This window comes from Symsagittifera roscoffensis, chromosome 5 (assembly GCF_963678635.1).
Source record: "Symsagittifera roscoffensis chromosome 5, txSymRosc1.1, whole genome shotgun sequence".
NCBI lineage: Eukaryota > Metazoa > Xenacoelomorpha > Acoela > Convolutidae > Symsagittifera > Symsagittifera roscoffensis.
Genome location: NC_087066.1, coordinates 6,246,352 through 6,269,999, shown reverse-complemented (window position 1 = coordinate 6,269,999; position 23,648 = coordinate 6,246,352). Strand labels below are relative to the sequence as shown.

At 33.7% G+C, this 23,648-nt stretch overlaps 1 protein-coding gene across 1 annotated transcript; it reads right to left on the bottom strand.

The window, feature by feature from the left end:
* Positions 1-11,356: 11,356 nt before the first annotated feature.
* LOC134846106 (cytosolic beta-glucosidase-like) lies at positions 11,357-17,506 on the bottom strand. Its single transcript, XM_063863322.1, has 3 exons — positions 17,201-17,506; positions 13,150-13,262; positions 11,357-12,693 (listed from the first exon to the last, which is right to left on the bottom strand). The coding sequence occupies exons 1-3, from the start codon at positions 17,378-17,380 to the stop codon at positions 11,379-11,381; spliced, it is 1,608 nt and encodes a 535-aa protein (XP_063719392.1). The 5' UTR covers positions 17,381-17,506; the 3' UTR covers positions 11,357-11,378.
* Positions 17,507-23,648: the final 6,142 nt, after the last annotated feature.

Sequence of the window (23,648 nt, the reverse complement as noted above, 5' to 3'; positions counted from 1 at the left end):
TTTTTCAGTTGCTGATTGGCTGGCTCGGAAAGATTCAGATACAGTAGCGAAATAATCCGGGTCAAATATGACTCTAAGGTTACACGGGTTTTGCAAGTTTTTTCGGAAAAAATAAAGTAAATATAATTTTCAATTGATTTATTTTTCCGGAAAAGAAGCCGTCTGTTATTAAATTGTGATGGTTGGGATGTGAGCTAGGTTGAAAATAAAATTTACTATTTGTTATAATGGAAAAATTACTATTAGAAATAAAAGTATTTTCGGAAATATTGCTCATTATTTTTGGAATATCAATTGAGCGTTAACGATATCAATTAGTTCAATGAGTTGATCTGATGTTATCTTATCTGTTTTCATTTCATAACTTTGTTCTAATTTACTTGAATCCCTTTAAATAAATGCTTAACAAATGAAATTAAAAAAGAATTATGCGTTAAAAAGTTGTTGTTAATTTATTCAATGAAATAATCGTATTAACCAATCAAATCTCTTTAATTTATTCGCAGTTATTGTGGCTACTGGTCTGCGAAAGTTACAGAATTTTTGTCGGCCAATCGAATTTTGTGACGAATTGCTTTAATTACCATAGTTCAAACCGGAGATAATTAGTGTTTTCGGCTATCCGTGAATGCGGATACGTGGGTACGCACCGGGCGGAGCTGCTCTTTGTAACCGCTATTGTGAAAACGACAAAATGCAAATATATAACCTAGAATAATCAAATGAAATGACTGAAAAACAACAATTCACAAATGTTCTTCACAAGAATGAACAAAAAAATTTTGGTTAAAAAAATCATGTTACAAAATTAGCCAATCAGAGTTGACCTCTAAAGTAACTAATTAGATTTAAATACTTTTTATCACTAAAACTAATCAAAAAATTTTTTGATTAAAATGTGTGGAAGTTTCTGAGTCATAATTTCAACTTATACAGGTACATTTCCAAAGAAGAAAGTGGAAGTAATTTGTGACAAAATTTTCAGTGTTAACTCCCTGCTCCTAAACTCAACGCTCGTGTTCAAGCCCGGTTTCTCTTTCCTGATCTTCAGTGCCTCTAGTGTTGAAATTCTTGTTTAGTTGTTCGACAGATCTACAAAATCGCAACTAACATCTGAGCTACTTCTCTCAAGACTGCCTTGCTGAAGGTGGAGGCCTAATGTTGAGTCTGCTTCCATATGTTCCTCAATTTCAGTGGTCAAACGTCGAACAGTTTCTTCGACATAGGTGGAAACGCATCCACTTGTACCAGTCGTCTACTTATGTCACCTTGAGGTTAAGAAAAAAAAGGCGGCCTTATAACCATTGCTCAAGGGTCAGAGACACTATCTCTTGTGCTTCAATATCGCATTCAGTCGGAGCCAATTCAGTTCGCGTAGGACATGAAATCACAAAATCGTAATACCGCTTCAGATGGATCAACCTAAAACTCGCCTTATCTCAACACAATCTCAAAAAACGCATTCGAGAAAGTAAATTAGGTAATCACGCGACTCTAGAAATAGTTAAGTAAAATATGTTATGCAACTCTAGAAGTTTTTCGTAATGAGAAATTTTAACTCAAGTAAATTAATCTTTTGGACCATTGGGCAGCTGCGCTTGTCTGCCTTCCCAATCAAAATTCTCCCTCACCCAGCGATTGCATTCCCGTTTGAACTGTCGATGTTTTCTGTCGGGAACAAAACAGCTCTACAACTCGAATTGATGGTTTTCTGTGAAAGTGCAAATAGCAATTTCACTCTAGTGAGATTTTTGATCGACTTTGTCGCAACTCGCATTCGAGTCTTATGATCTAATTTATTCCTGAGAAACTTGAGCATGACAGAGTCGGTTTGAATTTTTGAAAGTACTAATTTTATCCCCGAAACTAAGACCAAACTTCCAAATCGAATTCAAAACACCAAATGAGACCGATTGGCACAACTGCATGACAGTTTATAAACCACTTCTCTTTTAAGACCCTTAGAAAACGCAGAAATGCTAATTTCTTTGTGGTGAAAACCTTTTGCACGTTGGTCAAAATTCGCATCCTGCTTTCGCAATTTTGGCTTTAGTTACCGCTATAATGCAATATTAGCAGTGGTTGCTTCACATCCTTTGGTGATTGAGTTGAAGAACTCCTCTCATTCTCCAGGGACTTGCCTTGACCATCAATGATTTTGCACAGAACGTCTTCGCCACTCTTTTGGACCATTTTTCAGGGTACTGATTTGTCAGCCATTGCGCCCTATTAGTTTCCATAGCCTTATCAAATTGCTCGCAGTTAGATGTAATCCTAAAAACACTATGTACAATGTCTTGGATAACACTACGCTTGTACTGAGTTGGGCGCAGCTTCTATAGTTCGATATAGTCCAGCTATCTGTTGGTTTTTGATACCAATTGTAGGTAGCACCTCTACGTTTAAGTTCAAAACCAAGAACGGCCCATTCCCCTTCCTCTAGAGTGAACGGCAGATTTGGATGAAAAGAATTGGCGGCATCGAGAAGCACAAATCTTTTCATCTTCAAGTGTTCTGACAAAATCATCCGCATACCTGAGGAACAATTTTACATGTGAATTATCTTTCTCCTTGTTTCAGCGCTGCAGCAGTTTAAGCAAAACCAGAGTATCGCGGTTTTTGATGCGTATACAACATCGGATTTTTTCCCGCATTTAAGATGATACAAGTTTCAACAACTCTCGCATTAAGTCCCCTTTGATCTGTATGTTACTTTGCTGCTGCAGTATGGGCACAAACCGTTCTTGTAATTCATTGGCTGTATCTCCGTTCCCGCCGACATTTCTTGTTTTAGAGCAATTTCGTACCCTTCCAGCCATAGGTTTGGAAGAATGACATCGAGGGAAGTGCCCATTGCTAGACACTAAATTTGCAAATACCATAAATCATTTTACCTGAAATATATTTTGCTGACCGCCAATTTCAAAAGCCTTTTCATGGTTGTTTACTCAATTCAGGAGGAGACTTCTGGCTGTACAGCTTCTGTGAGGCAACCTCATTTGGTTTCATCAGGTGGACATTAGTTTATAAGCTTTCACTCCAAGAGAATTCACGGTTTCATCCGGATCTAGAGCAATGTTTTCTATTGTTTCTCTGGCATCTTTAATATTGGTTCCTAAATGGCTCCATTGATGTTGTCGGTAAGACTTTGCAAACCTTTTTTTAATACTTTTATACGAGCTGCCCGGAAGTGATAGTACTGGTCGTATCGGTTTCTCATACTTGTGTACCTTAGCTAACTGCACAAACGGGAGGATTGCCCCCTGTAGACTTCATCTTAGAATTTGATTGATCACTTATCTCGTCTCTTTTAGTCATGGCAAGTAATTGTTTGTTGGATTCCTTCTCAATTTTCAGTACCACCTCATCAATGATTGCCTCTTTTTTGAAAAACTGAGCAGATTGCAACAAAGGTTCCGGTTTTGATTCATACTCGTCTCTAATTGTATGCTTCGGCCACTTTTACAGCCTTTAATGTACCCATCCAGGCGGATCAATGTCGTCAAACACCTTAGCTGTTCGGTCAAATTACCTCCACCCCCAAGAGGTTTATCTTGTCTCGCGGACGGTTTTTTTTATTTTTTGATGGTTTTTTGATGTTGCCTTTAAGCTTGCATCATTTTGACGCCCCACGAAACGGAAAATGGATGATCAACTCTTTTGGTCGATTTCTGTTTTGCACCAGCAATCGGGCTTTTACTACCAACTTCTCATACCTTTTCCTGTTCTCAATTGCCCCAGACGTTTCAGTCCTTATTAGTTAATGTAGTAAATTTTGCTATGAGTCGGATTGAAAATTAGCCGATTATTGCGATAAGAGAAAAGTTTATGCTATGTGCTGTTCTGTTTCCTACATCCCCGGATGACTAGAATTGATTTTTTTGGGAGCAAAATTGTTGTGATTATAGAGTTTTTTGTGAGGCAGTATGATTCATGTTGTGTGCCATTCGACCGAAATGCCGCCGATTTTTTCTTATGACGATGCGAATTTTTCCAATGGAAAATGACTGTACGATGCGTAAAAGAAAACGATTAATTAACTTATCTGCAAGAAGTGTTGAATTAGGAGGGGTTATTTTGAGTTGGAGTAACTATTCTTTACAAAAGACAAGAAACGACTTTGTATTTTCATGAAACCTGAAATAGCAAAATAAAAAAGTTTGCCAAAAGAAAACCCACAAAAAAGACAGATATCAGCAGTTACGAACACAGACAATGATCAAGAGATTATTGAAGAAAAGAAGCTCTCAAATATACAAGAATTGCATTAACAATTACCGCCGGACGCATTTAATAAATCGGGAATACTAACAAGAACAATTATTACCCTTGCTGGTAGTGACGAAGAAGCTTCTACAGCAAAGACCGAGAATTCGGAAGGGTCTCTCGATATATAGTAATGTAATATTAGGTCTCGATGTTCAAAACAAAACGAATTTTTATCAATTCTTTTCCATTAAAATGGGTGAAGTCAAAATCAACAACTTTTTCTGAACCGCGGTATTTAGATGTCAAATTAAAAACAAAAAATTATAACTCGTTTTTTGTTTCACTCCTCTCGTGAACATAGCGATTATTTTTTCAATTAGAGTCTTTTGTTCTAAACAACCATATTTAGAAATTGACCAATCACAGACGAGTATTTTAACACTCCGTCAAACGGTTCTTCCAAAGAGAAGCTTGAATGCGCCAAACGAACACATGGAAGGCATTTTGTCAAAAAATCCGCAATCATAACTTCAGTAGGAACGTATCTTAGCGTCATCTTACCAGAGTAAATTCGTTCTCGAGCAAAGTGTACTTTAATGTCGTTACATTTGGCTCTCGATCTCGAAGCTGTTTCATAAGCTGCACAGATTGCTCCTTTATTGTCACTAAACAAGATAAGGATAACAATAATATGGCTAACATTCTCAAAAATATGTTTAGGGAACAAAACTTTCTAGGCCAAGGCCGATAGACCCATACACTCATACTTTCATGAAGAGAATTATACAGAACGTTTTTTAGCTGTTTAACCAAAATACACGGGAATCTGACTCGTTTAAAAAAAAACCATGCCAGATACAGACTTTCAAGTCGCCTGCCCCATCGGCATCACTGTACGAAAGTTAACCTAGATCATTATCATGTCTTGAATACCTAGACCATCATCAGTCGTGCGTGCTTGAGAGAGTAAACTTACTGCAAAAGCAATAGCTGGCTAGTTGTTACAGCTAAAAACAATAACGCCCTCACTAACTACTAAAAAAGAGAAGTATCATCAGCAGCTCCATTTTTAGATATAACCACAGGTTTTTTTTATCACTTACAGGTTGTTCTCTTGATTCAGATTATGTAGAAGGTTGTGGTAAAAATTTTATCACAGAGTAGGGGAAGTAGTGTTTTGCAAACTTTTTGCCATTGGAATAAGAGAAGGAGACTCAATGACGTCAGCTGTAACAAACTCGTCATCAGTTGTGTAATTTCCACTTGTATATAAGAAGATTGGAGTACCCTGATCTTCTGTTTCCACAAATTGAGTCTTAGACGCAGAAGATACTTTTGAGAAGTATCAAAGTTTGTAGAAGTAGCTTCCCCTGTCTGTGAAAAGGGCTCTTCAAGAGTAGGCAAAACTTCATTTGCGTCACTTTCAGATGATGAACACTGGGTTGCTTCAATCCTGCCAAAGAACGCTCGCCAATAGTGCTCGGCTGTACCATTTTATTGAAGAGAATAAGGATTTTTAAATTGCTGTGCAATAATTGCGAAAATATTGAAGTTTGTGTGAAATATACTCCCCGCAACTGTAAAACCTAAGTGTAAAACCAATAAAGTTTCTTGTTTGGACCATTGTGTTGCGAACAAATTGCAGTTTACTAAGCAAATTGCCTTTAGAGGCCACAAAGGCCGAGCCCAGCCATGGCTTGAAAAACCAAAAGTCATTAATAAAATGTTTTGCATATTTTTTCCATGCAAGGATTCTCGAAAACTTCAACAGACGTCACTGTGAGTTAACTCAGGTTTTTGCGTTGCCCATATTTGAGGGTTTTCAGATATGTCAGACATAGATATCTTTTATTTCGAACACACAGGACAATTATCAATGAACAGGAAATAACCATGCCTCTCTCGTACTGCTTTCGTTACAGTTTTTTTTCAATGTTTCACAATAACATTTGAAAACCTTGCATGCCTCGTAGAAATAGTCAAAGCCCACATATGTGTACTTTTGAAATGTTTTGAGTAACTTTAGCTGGTAGAAATTTAATTAAGCTAGAAACTTAAGGTAGTGAATGAGAAAATAACCAGTACCCCTAAAATTAATGAAGCAAAAAAAGTTTTTTTTTTTATTCTCAACAACCCTGTCCAGAAATTGACGAATTTTTGAAGCAGAAGCGTACTTCAGCAGCGTCACAGAAGCGTACTTCAGCATATTGCGAATCTGATGTTTTAACAATTTTTAGCTTCCCGGATTGTCCTGGATTTAACTTAATAACATCCATATTCATTTCCAAATAATGATAAGCTATGACTTGAGGGTACGGGTCGGTCCATCTCCGATGGATAGGGTGATTTTTTTTATTGTACAAAAACAGTAGTCAAATATTAACTTAATTTTGATATCGTACCGGCGCTGGTTTAGAAGTAACCCAGCTTTGAGCTCATTTTTTATCCGTATGTTAACTAGCTTTGCGCGGCTCGGCTGATAGCTTTTAAGCAGTATTGATTTTGTAGACCCAATGTTACAAAAACTACATTGATTTGGCTATAGTGGAGACGGTCAAAAGTACGTAAAGCTCTATTTAGCCACTAGCCAAGCGTTTTCGGATCTAAGTTTACTCTCGGTATGTACTTCCGGGCGAATGTTACATTGTTTGCCGCTGTTTTAAATTGCTGAGTTCCGTTTCGAATTTCGTCTTTTGTAAGCAGCATTTTCACTCTTCGTATTACCTGCAAACGTATCTTATGTTTTTTGCGCATTTTTCGGCGTGAGGATTAAAAATCTCCACGTTGGAAATGGCTCGATTGAATTGGTCTCCCCAGTATCCGGTAGTCTTGATGTCCAGCCTATCTTCAGTAGGATTACCGCGAAGGTGTCGCGATTGTAACTTTCCCTTAAAAAGTACACAGCGATGCAAAATAAAATAAAGTCCCTATTGGCGACTGACTGACGTCAGATATCTCAATCCTGAGTGTTTCCCCCTGTTACTTATGGGGATATTAGATTTTTTGAATAATTTCCTTTTTGATTATCCAGACCCTCTTTTTCTTCAAATTTTCGTTGCTAACAAACTTTTGGTTGAGCTGCGTTGTTGAGAAAACGTTTTCCTTCCAACGGTTGAAGGCTTGGATCAATCACAACATCATCACAGACTTCGTCTCAGACAACAGCGATATTCGTATCCTTATGTGTCTGTATCCACCTTTGGGACAATTTAGTGATTAAGTTAGTGAGGCAAGTGGTCCACAAATCATCTATGATGCGTATACAGCAGTTTCTAGGCATACCTCAAAAGTATGCCCTGCGTGTCGTTTTTATTTTTTCTATTGAGGGAAAAATTGAATGTTTTTAGAGGAAGTGCACACAACCAGTTTAGAAATCTTAATGTGCTGCCAAATTTTTTGTGAATGCTTTGATGATTGAAAAATTATTTAAAACTTCTTCTTTCGACTATGGTTAGAGCAGCTTTGCACTGTTTTAGCGATGAACTAGTTGAAGTAACAGCCAGTAAATCAACAGTTACAAACCCATCAGCTTCTAAAACCTTTTGTTGCATTTGGATTTAAAATGCGATACCTACAAAATGAAAAATATTTTTCCACAAAACTTCAACTTGATCAGCTTAAATTGTGACAACCTATGCAGAAAACAATTTTCAATTGAAACTTTAATTTTATTGTTTGTTCAGTTTGTCAATAATATACTTTTATTTTACATATAAGCTGATAAGGAAATAAGTTATTTTTTGTTTCTTTGATGTTGCACAAAAATATTCAATAAGTTAAATTCAATAATTGAATTTTGCAATGACAAAGTTTTTTTATCGAGCAGTAAATTACAATTGAAACTATAGTTCTATGTTGCAGCTTTGCTCGTCAAAATTAGTAATTGACCATTGAGAATCCGAACTATGACGGAAACTTTTTTGTTATTTCATTGGAAGAATAATGTCAACGCACAACAAAAATACTGTGGATGATAGAAAGTGGCAAAGGACACTTTGTTGACTTTTGAAGCTGTGCTTCACTAAAACACAGCTTCACAGCACTAAAACACAGCTCCTGGATTGTCATTCAGGAGACCGTTGCGAAAAGTTTTGGAGTAACTTTAGCTGGTAGAAAATTATTTAGGCTTTTGGGGTGAATGACAAAACAACCAGTAGCTCTAAAATTAACGGGTTGTATTGTATCAAGAAAATCCAGCAAAAAAATTGATTGGTAAATACAAGCTGGATGCAGTTTCAGATCGCCTAAGTAGCAACCAGTCTGAATACGACAACTCTACGCGAATGATGTATTATCGGGGAAACGGATCTGAAGATATCGCAAATCGAATACATAATGTCAATTTTGTACAAATAGTTTTTAAAACGGGAAAAGTAGAAGCAGTTTTACCTTCTTTTAGCTCCTCTTTTTTGAAGGAAAAAGAAGTTATAATGCAAAGTTGTATACAAGATAGCCAGCTGTGGATACAACTCCGCATATGACGGCCAAATGGTACGACTTTTCACTACCAGGGTTGAGGAACAAAGCATTGATGATGCACTAGTGGACAATATCTGAGCGATTGTGGTATCGATGAGACACATGCGAAGATGAAACGGGAGATTACAGACCAAAAGATTAGCGCATTAAGATTGCAAACGTTGAAGGCGCTACAAACAAGGAGAGAGAGACCTAGGATCAACGAGTTTACGAGCCGGTTGCTAACACTTATATTTTAGTTCTGAGGACAGATACTTAAAAGTTTTAAAAATTTAACATAATTTTTTTAAATTTTAACATAATTTTTTGAATGTTTTCACGAAAAGAAAATTAGAAAAAAAAATTCAGCCTTTTAGACTGAGAATCTTTTTAATTGTTCTACAAAAGATTTCATAATGAAGCAAGTTGATTGATCGAATGCTTCCATTGACTTGTTCAATAGATTCGTCGCCAGAGTTTGACCTTGCTTAAGATCATTTCAACCGTCTGATAGAACGGATGAAACTCAACTAGCTTATTAGTAAAAAAAATAGTGTCATTGTTCCGTCTATTGAAATTGGGCAGGAACTTTGCAAATGGGCGTGTTTTATTTTTTTTGTTCTTGTTTTTTTTTCGTTTCGCACGTAAAATCAGCTAGAGCAATTTATCATCGGAGTAAGAGCACAGTTTAAAAAAATTGATTTTCTGTTTTATTACACAGACAAAAAATTTTTAAGACAAAAAAATTGATTTTATTATAGAAAAAACTACGTTTGGATGTTGCATTTAGTGCTAATTTGCCAAAAAAAATTAATAAAATTATAATTTATAGTACAAAAAGTAAGTTAAAAATAAATTTAATTTTTTAAATGTTTTTTAATCACATTTGTCTAACTTGCCTATTTCACTAATTTGTGCGAGGTCGCATATTTCTCGAAATACACTTCGCACCAAAAGCGACACTAGTTTTTATGAAACTATTCGGAACCTTCTGTGCCAGTTGCACAGCCACCAGCAATTCTTGTTTTGTGTTTGCATAGTTTAGTTGAAACACGTAAAAAATTGATTGATTTCTTAAATTGTAGAATTGTTTTTTTTTGGTCATAATCAAGACTTGTTTTTCATAAGACTAATTTTTAGTGATGTGACGAAAAATTCAAGGGAACGCGTAGAATGATAAACATAATCAACAACAATTATCATTGAAAACAATATAAAAAAGAAATTGCAAATATTGCAATGGTTTTTGCAAATTTTTTGAGTTATTTTGTAAAAAAAAATTTTTGCCAATAAAACGCCGATCAAAGCTAAAAGCTCCAGTAGTTAAATCAACATTTCTAAACTGATTTTTCGCGACATTAAAAACGCTCAATATGATTTATCACCTTGCCCATCCATGATTAACGGCTGGATTTACATTTATGTGGAAAAAAAACACTGGGAGATAAAAGTTTTTTCGTTGTCTATATTCGTTGTCTAATTGTTTTGTAAAATGCTTTAACATGTTTTTTGGAAGCAGTCTTTTGAGCTTTCATATTCGTTTGTGGTTGTTTTTTGCAGTTCTCTTTGTAATTGTTTCACAAATACTGTAAGGGCGCGCTAACTGAGTGTGCAACGCGATTCACAAAAATTCAAAAACAATTGGCTATTTTTTTTGTTTTTTAGGCATAAATGTAAGATATATTTTGTCCGAAATTCTAAACTTACATAAAAGTTTTGTTCTTTAAATGAAAATTTTTCTAACAAAAAACAAACTTCAGCCCGAAGAGAGTTTCAAAGTTTTATTATAAAATTTCGATTGTAATTTGATTTTAGTGTTCATAACCATTATTCGGTAACTTCTCCTAGTATGCTGTTTGTACTGTGTCCTGCCTTTTTTGCCCTTAACATGGTTTGTTTCTCAAAATACCCAATTGATTTTTCCTGCTGTTTTGTCGCTACAATTTACTCACAATCTCTTTCTTTCTCTCTCTCTCTCTCTATCTATCTATCTATCTATCTATCTATCTATCTATCTATCTATCTATCTATCTATCTATCTATCTATCTATCTATCTATCTATCTATCTATCTATCTATCTATCTATTTATCTCTCCCTCCCTTCCTCTGTTCTTAGTTTAGACTAAAAAATACAAAAAAAAGAAAATGGATACTTTAAATTGAGATGCCATCTCTCTGAGAGTGACAAGCTCTTAATTTTTACAAAGAGAGTGACTAAAATGCAGTGATTTACTAGTCGAAAGCAGCAGAAAATGAAAACTAAACATATTGGCTGCAAACCACGTGTTCGGCAAAGTGTAAAATGGTTTAACATCACAGCAAATTCAAGAATTAACCAATAAAATTCCCACCTTAAGTTTTCCCAATAAAATTCCCACCTTAAAAAAGATCCTCATCATATGATTACGTACAAGAAAAATGCGTATCCTACATGTCTTGCGTACGTTTATTCATGCTTAAGTCAATGTTTTAGTTTATTAACCCAGGCTGACTTATTCATATAGTAATAAAAAGTTTGATCTTCCATAAAAAACAGGTCACGTTTTTCAACACTAAGTAAAAACTGCCGAACAATTCAGAAGGTTATGGTTTTTCACTGTCAGTCTTTGAATCCTGATGACCAATGATACAACATTGAGCCCCTAGATTCTTTTTGAGGTAGTTTCCTAAATAACCGACGCACGCAAAATCATTAAAAAAGTTTCATCAATCAAGAAACAGCTGTCAAAATGTTATTATCATTCAAATTTTTGATTAATGAAGAGTTGTCAAATCCGTTATTGGTGATTATTTCTGAGAATATTTTGGAGGAGTATCTCGAAACTCGAGTTCTTTCTGAATCGTCAAAATCAACGCAAAACACGCCAAACTTTTTGCTGAAACCATCAATCCATTCGAAGTTGTCAATCAAAGACCATAAGGTGTATCTTTTCACGTTTATTTTGTCATGTTTGATCAATTTGTATAATTCGTTCAAATGCGCCACAATATATTGAGTTTTGTTCACGTCAAGAGAATCATTGCAACTTCTAGGCCAATCACTGAAGCCATTTTCTGTTAAGTATATTGCTTTGTTTCCATAATTGTACTTACTTTTTACCCATTTTAATATTTTTCTGAGTCCATATGGAACTGATTTCAGCCACGACGACGCCGATTTTGGCCATTCTGGCAGCTGGAATTTGTACACGTCTTGGTCGTTAAACATTCTGGGAATTCGGCTAGTTGGGAAGTTCGCCGCTTTGCATACTGAAGCGGTGTAGTAATTAATCCCCACAAAATCAGTCGCCCCGAGGAGCAATTTTTGTTCTTCGGCGGTAAATTTCGGAAGTCGTGATTCGTTGAAACCCTGTTGTAGACTTCGGTTTCCAATGCTGTCAATCATGACTTGCGGGTAATTACCTGTCCCGACTAAAGGCGACAGCAGACTTCCTAATTTTAATTCCATTTCTCGGTTAGCGGCATCGATATCGGCTTGTGAATCGGAAAAAGGGATAGCCCAACCCCCGTTAACAGTTATTCCGACAATGCCTTGCTGGGAACTTCTGTATTTCTGGTCGTAAATATGCCACGCTTTCTGGTGACCAAGCAATTGATAATGTAAAACTAAATAGTAACCGACCCCTATTTTTAGAATTCCAGGGGCGCATTCTGCAAGCTCGTAGCAAATTGCGACCGATTTAGGCTCGTTGAAAGTGATCCAAGTTTTTACCCGATCGCCGAATAGCCGAAAACACAACTCGGCATATGTCGCGAACCAATCAGATAGCTCGGGCACAATTGAGCCACCTTTGTTTTGTAACGCTTGCGGTAAATCCCAGTGGAACAATGTGACCATAGGTTCGATTCCCGCTCTGGTCAAGTTATTGATGGTTTCGTTGTAGAAATAAACTCCTGCCCAGTTGATGTCGTCTTCGGTTTCGTAGACTCCACGTGGGAGAATGCGAGCCCACGAGATGGAGTAGCGGTAGAATTTGGCGCCCAAATCTTTGATTAGTTGGATGTCCCTCTCCCACAAATAATAACTGTAAAAAAATAAATGTCATTTGTCAATTTTTTTTCTCATTAAATTTTTTTGACAATAAGCTACATTTCACATTTTTTTAGAAACTGCAATTTGAATCACAAAAAGTTTTGTCGTTTCCAGGAAGACGTTCAAACTTAATAGATTTAGTTCTGATTTATCTTCTTTGTTCTTGTAGTTTGAAGAAGTATGAGCAAAAACTTTACAATTAACGTTTTGGTCCAGTACGTTTGACCTGATTGAACTAATGACCAAACAGATAAAGTACTAATTGAACTAATGGGCTAAACAGATAAAGTATTAAAAACTGAACAAAAAAAACAACAGAAAATAGATACTGCATTTTTGTATGCCTATACAGTTTGTAACAAAATTCATTTTCATATACAAATTTTGGGTTGAAAACGTGCGTTCTAAATACTCATTAGACAACTAAAAAACAGAGAATGATTGACACCTCTTGTCAGTGTCGTCTCCTGTCTGATGTTGGTAGACTGGACTGAGGGGTGGGTGGGTCCAGGTGTCCCATATGTTCACCCCCTTCCCATCCACATTCCACCCACCCTCCACCTAAATCACCCAAATGGAACATAATCTGGGATTCAAACAAGATGGGGTTTTTTATTTTGATGAATTTGTATATTGAAAACAAAGTATTCCTTTTGAAAAGAAATTATTATGATGTGATTTTTGATGTACATAAGAATTCATCGAGAGGTAATGATATGCTTTGCGCCTGGTTAATTAATAATAGGAGCAAATGGCTTGCAGCTATTCAGTTTGGGGTACTTTTGTTCTAAGAATACGTTAAAACAGGGCGGATTTCAATGCGCGTTAATATATCAAATACTTTCGAAAGATCGGAATTTCCTCCGAAAATTCTTTCTAATTGCAATGAGAGAATCGGTGTTCTTCCAGCCACTTAGACAACCCATTGGTTGACTTCAGCCAATCGGATATTGGGCGGCACCAGATCCAATCTGTCGCAACCCAGGTCTGTCTTTGTGCTTATAGGCATGACACTTATTACCGCGACAGTGTCCAAAAAGCTTTTGACCGCTAGCTTATTGCCTTGTACATTCAACAAGTCGGCTTCACAGTCAATATGGACATCTTTCTGCTTTTATATAAAGTACCAATTGCTTTCAGATGATATGAAGAATTTGATTCGAAATATTTGAAAAATCTAAATATATCTGAAGATAAAAAAATAAACCCCAGCGCAATTTTTTGGTCACTTTCTTCGAATGATGAAACTAAAATGATTACTGTATCGGCAATTTTAAAAGTCTTAAATGAAGCTCAATTCTAACCTGATAGGCTGAAGTAGCAACACCGAATTGGAAGTCATTTGGAAAAGACCCAACTTCAAATATATCTCGATCAGTTTCATTAAACACGTCTGGGTAAACGAATAGGTTTTCGCCGCAAGCAGATTGAAAAGAAATCTCAATTAAAAACAGCAGAAATGAAACTTTACCGAATCGCATCATAACTATTAGAATCTGTCTGGTAAAATTATCTAGTAACTCCTGAAATGTTTATGCTTCTATGGTTTATCATCAATGTTGGCTGGATAAACATTTTCAAAAGTTCATTAAAATAGTAACGAAGATTGAAGTTAACGAATGTAACGAACTCAATTCTTGGGCTTTTTAAACAACATTTCTAATATTTTTTCTTCAAATTTGACCACTGATAGATAGTGATTAGTAGTTTTTAATTTATGATCGTTTTTCAGAGATTCGAGCTGCAATGAGACATTCCATTTTTTTATTCGTGTTATTTGGTTGAAAAATGTTTTTTTACAGCAAAAGAGTCGGCAGATGAAAAGTTCACTGACTTGAGGAGTTGAGAATTAATTTTAACGATAGTTTGTGTCAAGAGAAACCATTTATATTACTTGGCACTTTTACCACATTTACCAATTGGCACTTTTATCAATCCGTTTCGTAGTTTAGTTCAGCATCACATAATTCTACAGAACACTCTATTAGTTGACGGTTTTTTGGTTAGAATGCTTGATTTTAGTTATATAGTGTTTTTTAAATACTCGAGTATAGCTATTTTTATAAGTATGTAAGAAACGAGGTAATAAATGTACAATTTAGGCCGAAGAAAAAACTTGGATCTTCTGAAGTATTTCTCCCCCTTTTGGACCTTCCCGCATCCCGTTTCAAGCGTTAATAATCGATTATATTACAATTTAAGTACAAGTCTCACTAAAATTGAGAAACAATCAATTTGAATCAATTAATAATCGATCATAATCACTCTTTTTAAAATAAAATTATAATCAATTATAATCATTTATTTGTTTATTTTTCGATACAAATATAAGCGATTATAATTGATTAAAATCCATTATTTTTTCAAATTTATATTTCATTAGTTTTGCACAAAAATCCATTATAATCGATGATAATTGATTTTAATCCCTTTTGCTTGTCTATTTTTGTCTTCGAAGTTGCATCTAAATTGCTTATATTTTATGCTTTTTGTGGACGTTGGTTCGTTTAAAAAATGAGGCAAATATTTTTTTGGATTGTTCATTTAATTCAAATTAATAGGTTTTTTTTTCATTTTTTCTCCATTAGGGTTGTTTTGTGATGCATATTTAAAGCTTTTTTAAATATAAAAAACATCAGCAAATTGATTTAGTTTCTTGATTGATTCGGAAAATTTATTTTTCATCTACCGCGAGATTCTTTCCACTCATATGAAAGGATCGCTATGAAACTTTTGTTTCGTGGTAAAACTTTGTGTTCAGATTAACCAAAGTGTTCAAGAGATTTCAGTTCTAGAGAATTTCATATTGACACAAAATTAATAACCCATAAGATATAATTCGAATTTGAGAAAATCTCGGCAAAATAAGAGATTATAATCAATTATAACTGATTTTAAGGGTTTTTAGAATATAATCAATGATAATCGATTATAAAAGATAATAATCTTTTGGAAAATAACACGATTATAATCAATTATAATCCCTTGAGGGCCTAATTTTGGTAATTATAATAGATTATAATTGTCAAAAAATCATCATAATAATCCATTATAAAAGATTTTTTACGCCTAAACTTGGATGCGGGTTGTTAACTATTCCCCCCTCTATGCACGTATAATTTTTGACAACCTTTTCTGTATAAAGTATGCTTTTCAAAAATGTCAACAATTATGTGGGTTTTCATTTTCGCCCGTTCATATTTGTATTACTCATATTTTATATAATACACACGTAAAAATTTATATATATATATTTTTTTTCACAAATTGTTTTAAGTTATTCAAAATGTGGCCGCCAAAGTTCAATATCTGAAAATCGAAATAGCAGGGGGGGAATTATTAACAAGATCCAGAAACTTTCTGAAGAAAGTCTATTTTTAAATTACAATACAACTACTTTTAGAATTCAAATTTTGTTCTCGCTTCTATTTTTATAGACAATTTTTTTCAGTAAATTCATGATCAGTATTCGATCGCTAGTTGGGGAGATAAATTAAAAATTAAGTTGTCACAAAAGACTTGAACAATTTCTAGAGGATTTCGAGGTGGATATATATTTTAAAATCTCAGTGGAATAACAAATTTATCTAATATAGAAAGCATTTAGAAATTAGTTATAAAATATGATCATATTCCCTAATCTGTAAAGGCTTGCTGTAAATTTTGACTATTTAAACTATCTCACCTTATAATTTTAAAATTTTTCCGATAAAAGAAAAAATGATACCTATCCTGATATCGGTTAACTTCGATCACTAGCTCAAAAATCAAACATTTTGCGGGATGAACTTATAGTTTATAAATAGTTTTTCAATTTAATTCAACCTGCGAATCAATACGCTTAGGCCTGCTGCTCGCTTCAAAACTGGAAACAAACTAGTTTGAACTGTTGTCACATTTGTCATATCCTTAATCTCTATTCAAACGTCTGCCTCAAATAAAATTTTCCATTTAACTCAGATTTTTTTCTAACTTAAATCATCCAAATGCTTAACACTAGGTTCGGAGATTTTCATAACTTCAAAAGAAATAGGTTTCAAATTTCTATTAAATTGAAGTCAATGTTAAATTTGGGTAGTCATATCCAAAATATTTTATTTATGTTAATATCTTATATCACTACTATCTATCTTCAGAAACAAAAATTTGACTTCAAAATTCTCAACTTAAATTTTATTTAATTTTTTTGTATCAGAATAACAAGTGGATCTATTTTGAAATTTATTGTAGCTTTATTTCAATCTTTTGTTTGTTAAAAATTTTTTCTAACTTAAACTGTGTCCTGACTGATTTCACTAACAATTGCTGTTGATTCAGCCTCTAACCCTTGGCAAACTAAGCAGGACTACTTAATTAGAATTATCAAGGCGCGGTCTTTGATTTTCATTAGTAACTGCTGGCATTTTTAACAGTATCCACGTTACCCAATACCTTAATTGACACAAGGCTTTTATTCTAACCTGAAGCTTTTATTCATGACATGAAGCTTTTATTCTAACCTGATAGGCTGAAGTAGCAACACCGAATTGGAAATCATTTGGAAAAGACCCAACTTCAAATAAATCTCGATCAGTATCATTAAACACGTCTGGGTAGACGAATAGGTTTTCGCCGCAAGCAGATTGAAAATAAATCTCAAATAAAAACAGCAGAAATGAAACTTTACCGAATCGCATCATGACTATTAGAACCTGTCTGGTAAAATTATCTAGTAACTCCTGAAATGTTTATGCTTCTATGGTTTATCATCAATGTTGGCTGGATAAACATTTTCAAAAGTTCATTAAAATAGTAACGAAGATTGAAATTAAAGAATGTAAGGAACCCAATTCTTGGGCGTTTTGAACAACATTTCCAATAGTTTTTCTTCAAATTTGACCGCTGATAGATAGTGATTAGTAGTTTTTAATTTATGATCGTTTTTCAGAGATTCGAGCTGCAATGAATATTCCATTTTTTTATTTGTGTTATTTGGTTGAAAAATGTTTTTTTTTACAGCAAAAGAGTCGGTAGATGAAAAGTTCACTGACTTGAGGAGTTGAGATTTGTTTTAACGATAGTTTGTGTCAAGAGAAACCATTTATCACTTGGCACTTTTACCACATTTACCCCATGGCACTTTTATCAATCCGTTTCGTAGTTTAGTTCAGCATCACATAATTCTACAGAACACTCTATTAGTTGACGGTTTTTTGGTTAGAATGCTTGATTTTAGTTAAATAGTGTTTTTTAATTACTCGAGTATAGCTATTTTTATAAGTATGTAAGAAACGAGTTCATAAATGTACAATTTAGGCCGAAGAAAAAACTTGGATTATGTTAAGTATTTTTCCCCCTTTTGGACCATCCCGCATCCCGTTTCAAGCGTTAATAATCGATTATATTAAATTTTTAGTACCAGTTTGACTAAAATTGAGAAACAATCAATTTTAATCAATTAAGAATCGATCATAATCACTCTTTTTAAAATCAAATTATAATCAAATATAATCATTAATTTGTCTATTTTCGATACAAATATAATCGATTATAATTGATTAAATCCATTATTTTTTTCAAATTTATATTTCATTAGTTTTCCACAAAAATCCATTATAATCCATGATAATTGATTTTAATCCCTTTTGCTTGTCTATTTTTGTCTTCGAAATTTCATCTAAATTGCTTATATTTTATGCTTTTTGTGGACGTTGGTTCGTTTAAAAAATGAGGCAAATATTTTTTTGGATTGTTCATTTAATTCAAATTAATAGGTTTTTTTTTCATTTTTTCTCCATTAGGGTTGTTTTGTGATGCATATTTAAATCTTTTTTAAATATAAAAAACATCAGCAAATTGGTTTAGTTTCTTGATTGATTCGGAAAATTTATTTTTCATCTACCGCGAGATTCTTTCCACTCATATGAAAGGATCGCTATGAAACTTTTGTTTCGTGGTAAAACTTTGTGTTCAGATTAACCAAAGTGTTCAAGAGATTTCAGTTCTAGAGAATTTCATATTGACACAAAATTAATAACCCATAAGATATAATTCGAATTTAAGAAAATCTCGGCAAAATAAGAGATTATAATCGATTATAACTGATTTTAAGGGTTTTTAGAATATAATCATTTATAATCGATTATGAGAGATAATCTCTTGGAAAATAACACGATTATAATCAATTATAATCCCTTGAGGGCCTAATTTTGGTAATTATAATAGATTATAATTGTCAAAAAATCATCATATTAATCCGTTATAATCGATTATTTACGCCTAAACTTGGATGCGGGTTGTTAACTATTCTCCCCTCTATGCACGTATAATTTTTGACAACCATTTCTGTATAAAGTATGCTTTTCAAAAATGTCAACAATTATGTGGGTTTTCATTTTCGCCCGTTCTTATTTGTATTACTCACATTTTATATAATACACACGTAAAAATTTATATATATATATATATATATTTATTTTTTTTTGCGAAATTGTTTTAAGTTATTCAAAATGTGGCCGCCAAAATTCAATGTCTGAAAATCGAAATAGCAGGGGGGGAATTATTAACAAGATCCAGAAACTTTCTGAAGAAAGTCTATTTTTAAATTACAATACAAGTATTTTTAGAATTTACATTTTTTTTTCGCTTCTAGTTTTATAAACAATTTTTTTTCAGTAAATTCATGATCAGTAATCGATCGCTAGTTGGGGAGATAAATTAAAAATTAAGTCGTCACAAAAGACCTGAACAACTTCTAGAGGATTTCGAGGTGGATATATATTTTAAAATCTCAGTGGAATAACAAATTTATCTAATATAGAAAGCATTTAGAAATTAGTTATAAAATATGATCATATTCCCTAATCTGTAAAGGCTTGCTGTAAATTTTGACTATTTAAACTATCTCCCCTTATAATTTTAAAATTTTTCCGATAAAAGAAAAAATGATACCTATCCTGATATCGGTTAACTTCGATCACTAGCTCAAAAATCAAACATTTTGCGGGATGAACTTATAGTTTATAAATAGTTTTTCAATTTAATTCAACCTGCGAATCAATACGCTTAGGCCTGCTGCTCGCTTCATCACTGGAAACAAACTAGTTTGAACTGTTGTCACATTTGTCATATCTTTAATCTCTATTCAAACGTCTGCCTCAAATAAAATTTTCCATTTAACTCAGATTTTTTTCTAGCTTAAATCATCCAAATGTTTAACACTAGGTTCGGAGATTTTCATAAGTTCAAAAGAAATAGGTTTCAAATTTCTATTAAATTGAAGTCAATGTTAAATTTGGGTAGTCATATCCAAAATATTTTATTTATGTTAATATCTTATATCACTACTATCTATCTTCAGAAACAAAAATTTGACTTCAAATTTCTCAACTTAAATTTTATTTAATTTAACTGTATCAGAATAACAAGTGGATCTATTTTGAAATTTATTGTAGATTTATTTCAATCTTTTGTTTGTTAAAATTGTTTTCTAACTTAAACTGTGTCCTGACCGATTTCACTAACAATTGCTGTTGATTCAGCCTCTAACCCTTGGCAAACTACGCAGGACTACTTAATTAGAATTATCAAGGCGCGGTCTTTGATTTTCCTTAGTAACTGCTGGCGTTTTTAACAGTATCCACGTTACCCAATACCTTAATTGACAAAAGGCAGAAAAAAATGGATAAAGTTTTGGTCAACACTGTATTGCCAACAAAAATGTCAGAATCCGCACCACAATTTGTGTCCTAACCCAGAACCTTTATTGGAACCTGCAAATCGCAAGTGGATTCCGCAAACTGTAATTGGGATCCGCATGAAATTATGAAATGCACTCACATTTGAGAAATCCGGAACAACTAGTATTATTTGCTCGTTGCGGAATCTGCAACTAAATTAACGTGCCGAAAAAATTTACTTTACAAAGATTTGTGCGCTGAACCCACAGAAATGTTGTACTTGGAATCCACTAACATTTTGGACCATGCTTAAAGTCTTGTGTCTGGATTCAATAACTGTATTCAATTACAAACAGACACGACCATGGAAACGTACTCAGTTTGTCATCTACACAATTACCTACGACTGTCTCGAACTAACTCTGAGAAATAGGTGAAGGCGCCCAATTTTAAGCATGGGAGCAAGCTGGACACGAAAGATCTGACATTAGTGTTAAAACCAAAACGATGTCTCCGTAAAAAAGCTAATTTGTTTGGATAGAAAGTTGCGAACAAATTGCAATGGACTAAGTGCGCCTGGGAAAATTTGTTAGCGAAACTAATGGAGCGGACAATGGTTAGTAGTGCCTGCAAAATGGACAAGAAGACAAAGGTCACCGTTTTCAGCATTGTGACTTGGATTTTTTCGATTTTTCCCATGAAACAACAAGCGAGAGTTTGCGAGAAAAAGTTTGAATGGTTTGGTCTTTTACATTTTAAATCAATACTTTGTGTAGAATGAGTTGGTTTGACGCCTGTTTCACTTGAAAAGTTGTATAGAGTAAGGTGGGTTGAAGTTATGTAGGGTTGTTAGTTATCACTTGATTTTGAAGCTGCCTTCGAAACCGTTCAGAGAACCTTAGCGTGTAATTTAATAATTTCCTTCGAAGAAAACATGAATGTAGATAGTGCAAATTGCCCGGGTTGACATCCATAGACCGAAAAGGCTTATCATACAATTCCATACATCAAGTGTGTGGGAAAATGCTTGTCATATAATTTTCATACAATTTCAAAAAATGAGTGAAAACAGATATAAACTAATTTCTGCGGCTGTTTGATTCTAATTTGGCAATAAAAATCCGAGGTTTTAGCTTTTTGAAAAAAAAAATGCTTATCATACAATTTCCATATATTGAAATTATATGACTAACGTTTTTTTGATGGTGACACAAAAATTTTTTCCAAGTAATTTTGAGTTTGTCCTAAAATTTTTTTGTTTTTTTTTTCAACCGCAAATCGATTTTTTCACGCAAACAAACATGCATCCACGTACTCCTGGAAACACAAACACAACCAAAATTTCTCAAAAATTCAACTTTTTGGTTTATGGAAAAACTCCTATTATACAACTTTCATATATGGAGAAAGGCTTATCATAGAGTTTTCAAACAATTTTCTGTACGTATGGAATTGTATGACAAGAAGTTTCTCATAAATGGAAATTGTATGATCAGAAGTTTTGGTCAACGCGGGTACCTTAATTGTTAAGGTAATTTAAGGTATTTTCTAAGGTAAATTTACCTTAAATTTTTTTGAGTGTACCAAAGGTTGCAACTAAAATAGACTTTCGATTAAATCAAACGGTGATTGAAAACAGAAATCGTCTTGATAAATTGAATGAAACAGCAGACTTTGTTTTAATCTCATAATCTACATACATAAACAAATAGTTAACTTACAAGATAGTTAAAATCTTCTGTGGCATATTTTATCAGCTTTATGTTGAACTAAAAAACTTTATGTTGAACTAGTGGTCCTAAATCAGCATTAAATTCATTCTCGCACAATTTACGACAAAATTGTTTGCCTCAAACCAATATCAACATGGTTTTATCGTAACGAATTTGAACGCTTCAGAATATAAAATATAAAAATCACCACAGTTTTAGGACCAACTCAATAATCTCCCCCCGAAATCAAATTTAGTTGAGATAGTTCAATTGATTAAAACTAATTTTTTTCAGGCAATCAGGTTTGAGCATAGTACATACAGGCCTTACTGCTTGAATTTACCATTTAATTTTAGGGGGAAGGTTATTCACTTGGTCATTTGACGGGAGACTTCATTTTTTTTTACTTGAGTGGGATAACTTTGAAAAATCTCAAAAATAATTCAATTTTTTCATAACCAACCTTATACAGTTCATGAACTATAGTCTTTTTTTCCGAGTTTCATGTTTAATTTTTTTCTTTCCTTTTTTTAACTTCACATTTATTGTCTACTTCTTTAGCTGATATTTTTTTTCAATAAAACATTTTTTGGGGTTCAATTCAAACAGATTTGCACAATCCGATGTTTCTGCAAGTTGTTTCTGTCGATTATTTGTTTCAGTTAAATTATACCCGAGCAAAAGTTGAGGTCTTAGTTCAAAATAAAGAAATGATCCTCATGAATTTTCAATTTTTTTGTTGCATCTGTTTTCTTATTTTGCGAATTCTAAAGCCAGCTCATCTTTGTTATCAAGTCCTCAAAACGAGTTAGCCTAGCTTCATACCCGCATCAAGGTTCAAGCGTTTATAATTTTTTGTAAAAAAATTTTTAGTACCATTTCTGATAATTTTGAGAGAAAATCAATTTTAATCAATTAATAATCAGTTGTAACCTTTCTTTTTTAAATCTAATTGTTCTGAAATATATGACATTTTAATCGATTATAATCGATATTATTCAATCTATTTTTGATACATTTATATTAGATTGTAATTATTTAGAACCCAAGTACTCGATTACTATAGTGGAAGGGAAGAGGTTTTTGGGCGGTTTCCTTGAAGACAGAAATGAGAAGGACATCTGCTTGAAAAAGAAAGAGCTTGAATGGGTAGGCAAAATTGAGAAACTTTCTTTTGTGGAGAAATCAGAATTACAATGTGCTTCATCAGGACTGACTAAGTCCCTACAAGCGGAATGGAATTTTTCCCATCGTGTTTTGAGTGGTTCTAGTCAGCTTTTTCAACCGCTAGAGAACCTTCTGATGGAGAAATTCTTACCTGCGATACTTGGAACTTCGTCGATTTCATCAATGGAGAGACGTTTCTTTTGTTTGCCGGCGAAAATGGGTAGTCTTGGAGTGTCTAACCCAACCAGTTTCGCTGATGAGTCTTACAACACGTCACGGGAAGCAGTTACCCTTCTTTATGATGCTTTTGTTGATCAGCACGGTTTTTCTCATGAAGACCACAGAAAGCAAATGTCTCGATCGCGGAAAAAACATCATCGAAAAATAGAAGAAAAACATGAAGAGTTGTT

Bases quoted from the DNA above. Each gene is read 5' to 3' on its own strand.
- LOC134846106 (XM_063863322.1), bottom strand. From the start codon at position 17,380: ATGATGCGATTCGGTAAAGTTTCATTTCTGCTGTTTTTATTTGAGATT. The intron at 13,263-17,200 runs GTTAGAATAAAA...TGGGTGATTTAG, and splicing joins TTGCTACTTCAGCCTATCAG to GTGGAGGGTGGGTGGAATGT. The intron at 12,694-13,149 runs GTGTCAATCATT...ATTTTTTTACAG, and splicing joins GGAGACGACACTGACAAGAG to TTATTATTTGTGGGAGAGGG.